The 2,196-nt window shown below is 37.9% G+C and overlaps 1 protein-coding gene across 1 annotated transcript in view; it reads right to left on the bottom strand.

Moving 5' to 3' along the window:
* The window catches only part of LOC107655129 (von Willebrand factor A domain-containing protein 5A-like), a 10,674-nt gene extending 8,795 nt beyond the window's left edge, over positions 1-1,879 (bottom strand). The window contains exons 1-5 of the mRNA XM_016442553.1: positions 1,760-1,879; positions 1,570-1,684; positions 889-1,064; positions 721-809; positions 464-608 (exon numbers count right to left, since the gene is read on the bottom strand). Coding sequence (XP_016298039.1) covers positions 464-608; positions 721-809; positions 889-1,064; positions 1,570-1,684; positions 1,760-1,879 — 645 coding nt within the window. The remainder of the gene's footprint in view (positions 1-463; positions 609-720; positions 810-888; positions 1,065-1,569; positions 1,685-1,759) is intronic.
* Between the last annotated feature and the right edge of the window lie 317 nt (positions 1,880-2,196).

Raw genomic sequence — 2,196 nt, forward strand, 5'->3', positions numbered from 1 at the left:
CTTCTTTATGCACCAAGAGCTTGTAACACTCCAAAGAGAAAGGAAAAATTGAAATCGCATCATATGACCCCTTTAAGACACCTATCACAGCAATCCTATTAAAGGCACCATTCAGTTATCTTGTTGCTCTGGAGCTAATTAGATGGCAAAGCATCTTTTTCACATCAGGCTAATATTTCACTATTCCATCCATCTCCGAAGGTGTTTTCAGTGCAGCTGAGTTCATGTTTCCTTTTTATGCTCGTTAGCTTATACAGATATGGGCATTTTTGCTTGTTCTTCAGTAGTTAATTAGTGCTCTAGCAATGGGATTGGATCTAATTCCTATGTATCATTTGGCTGTGAGATATAATCACTGTCAGTTTTTGTTTGGGGGGTGTTTCACATAGTTTGATTTGGGGGGTTATATTGCTGCACTCCTTACGTAACAGCTGGATAGGAAGTCCTTGGAAGCAAGTCATACCTGTCTGGGGTGGTCAGGGTGATAACGTAGATTGTAGATGTGTTTTAGAGGCTGTAAAATCTCTGTGCCGCCCATGTCTGCTTGCATTTCCTTCACTTTCTTCAGAGCCTGATCCATTGTGTCCTGATTGTATTCGACACTCAGACTGCAAAAAAATAAAAAATAAAAATAAATAATAAGACATCAATGACAATGGCATCTCACACATTTCAAACATTAATATCTGAATATCTGTGAATGAGGATCTAGACACTTACGGGAAGAAGGACTCAAAACGAGAGCCAAATCCATAGATATTGAAATAGCAACCCATGGGCAGACTCTTCAACAGTAACAGCAGAGTGTCCTATAGAGAGACATGGATAGACATTCAAGTGTCTCATCTGAATATGTCAACAGACCCAAAAGTACATTTTAAATCTTACCTTTGCACTTTCAATGCGTATCTGTGCTCCTTTTTCATGATGCATCATGCTGCCCATACTGCCTGATCTGTCAATCAAGAAAATAAACTCGCCTCGAGATGCCAGTGATGACATCACTTCCTCTGGGAACTCTGGGTACAAACTCATCATGACCACTGGGTCCCTCATCAGAGAGCCTGAAATAAAGAAATTACACTGAGTGTAAGTTATAATTCACAGTGAATTTATACTTCAACACGAAACCATTCAAAACAGACCAACCATAGGCTCTGAGATTAAGCAATAGTATATGTTTCTGTTGAAGCTATTTCAAGTTTTTATTTCAATTTCATTTTAAAAGAGATTAAGAGCCAATAATGTATCGTTTTGAAAAATGGAATATACAGTATTTTATACTTATCATCCATGACATAAATTAATACTTTTATATTGTACTTATATTGATGATTTGACTACATGATTCACAGTGCTTCATGAAAAGCGTCATACATGTCTAATTACAGTCTAGTATATTTAACTTTTCCAATATTGAAATACACTTTGTTTTAAGTCAAAATGTTGTGTGATTCACTGAAGCTAGATGGTTTGATTTTTAAATGCCTATGGAAAATGAGTGGAAAAAAATACTTCTGGATCTAAGGTCAATGGTTGGTCACTGTTCAGTAGACGTTCAGGTCGTACCTGGCAGGGCAGTGGTCACTCCTGCCTCCACTATAGCAGAGGGCTGATGGGTATCCTGATAGAACACAAACAGCTCAAAGTCCTTATCAAACATGTGACCAGGACTCAGATCCACCTGCACACATAAACAACACATGCTTAAAACTGCTCTGCTCACACATCCAGATAAACACATGAAGATACACAGTACCGTAGCCTGAGTGCGATCAGAATGGAAGAACACTTGAGGATCCAGAGTGCAGTTGGACTCTAGTTTGGAGATGGGCTTTGGAGAGCTCACATGGACACTGAGAGTCAGCGTACACAACATCACAAAAACAGAAGAAAACATCACAAATATATCTCATACAGCTCTGATTAAAAAAGATTTTATTAGACATTAAGAACATGAACGTATAGATATATAATTAAAAATTTGTGAACAAACGAGAATGGGACATGTGACAACTTGCTTCATATGACATTTATAAAAAATACACTTCTAAAGACAGGACAACATATTTCAGCCACTGTAAACACCAGAGCCACACCTTCACGTTTTCAATGTGGAACTAGGCACAGCTAGACAGAGCTTCTTCTCAAACCTTATAAACAGTAACTTAAACAACACTCACACTCTTTTTGCTA

This window comes from Sinocyclocheilus anshuiensis, unplaced genomic scaffold (genome assembly GCF_001515605.1).
Source record: "Sinocyclocheilus anshuiensis isolate Anshui unplaced genomic scaffold, SAMN03320099.WGS_v1.1 scaffold779, whole genome shotgun sequence".
NCBI lineage: Eukaryota > Metazoa > Chordata > Actinopteri > Cypriniformes > Cyprinidae > Sinocyclocheilus > Sinocyclocheilus anshuiensis.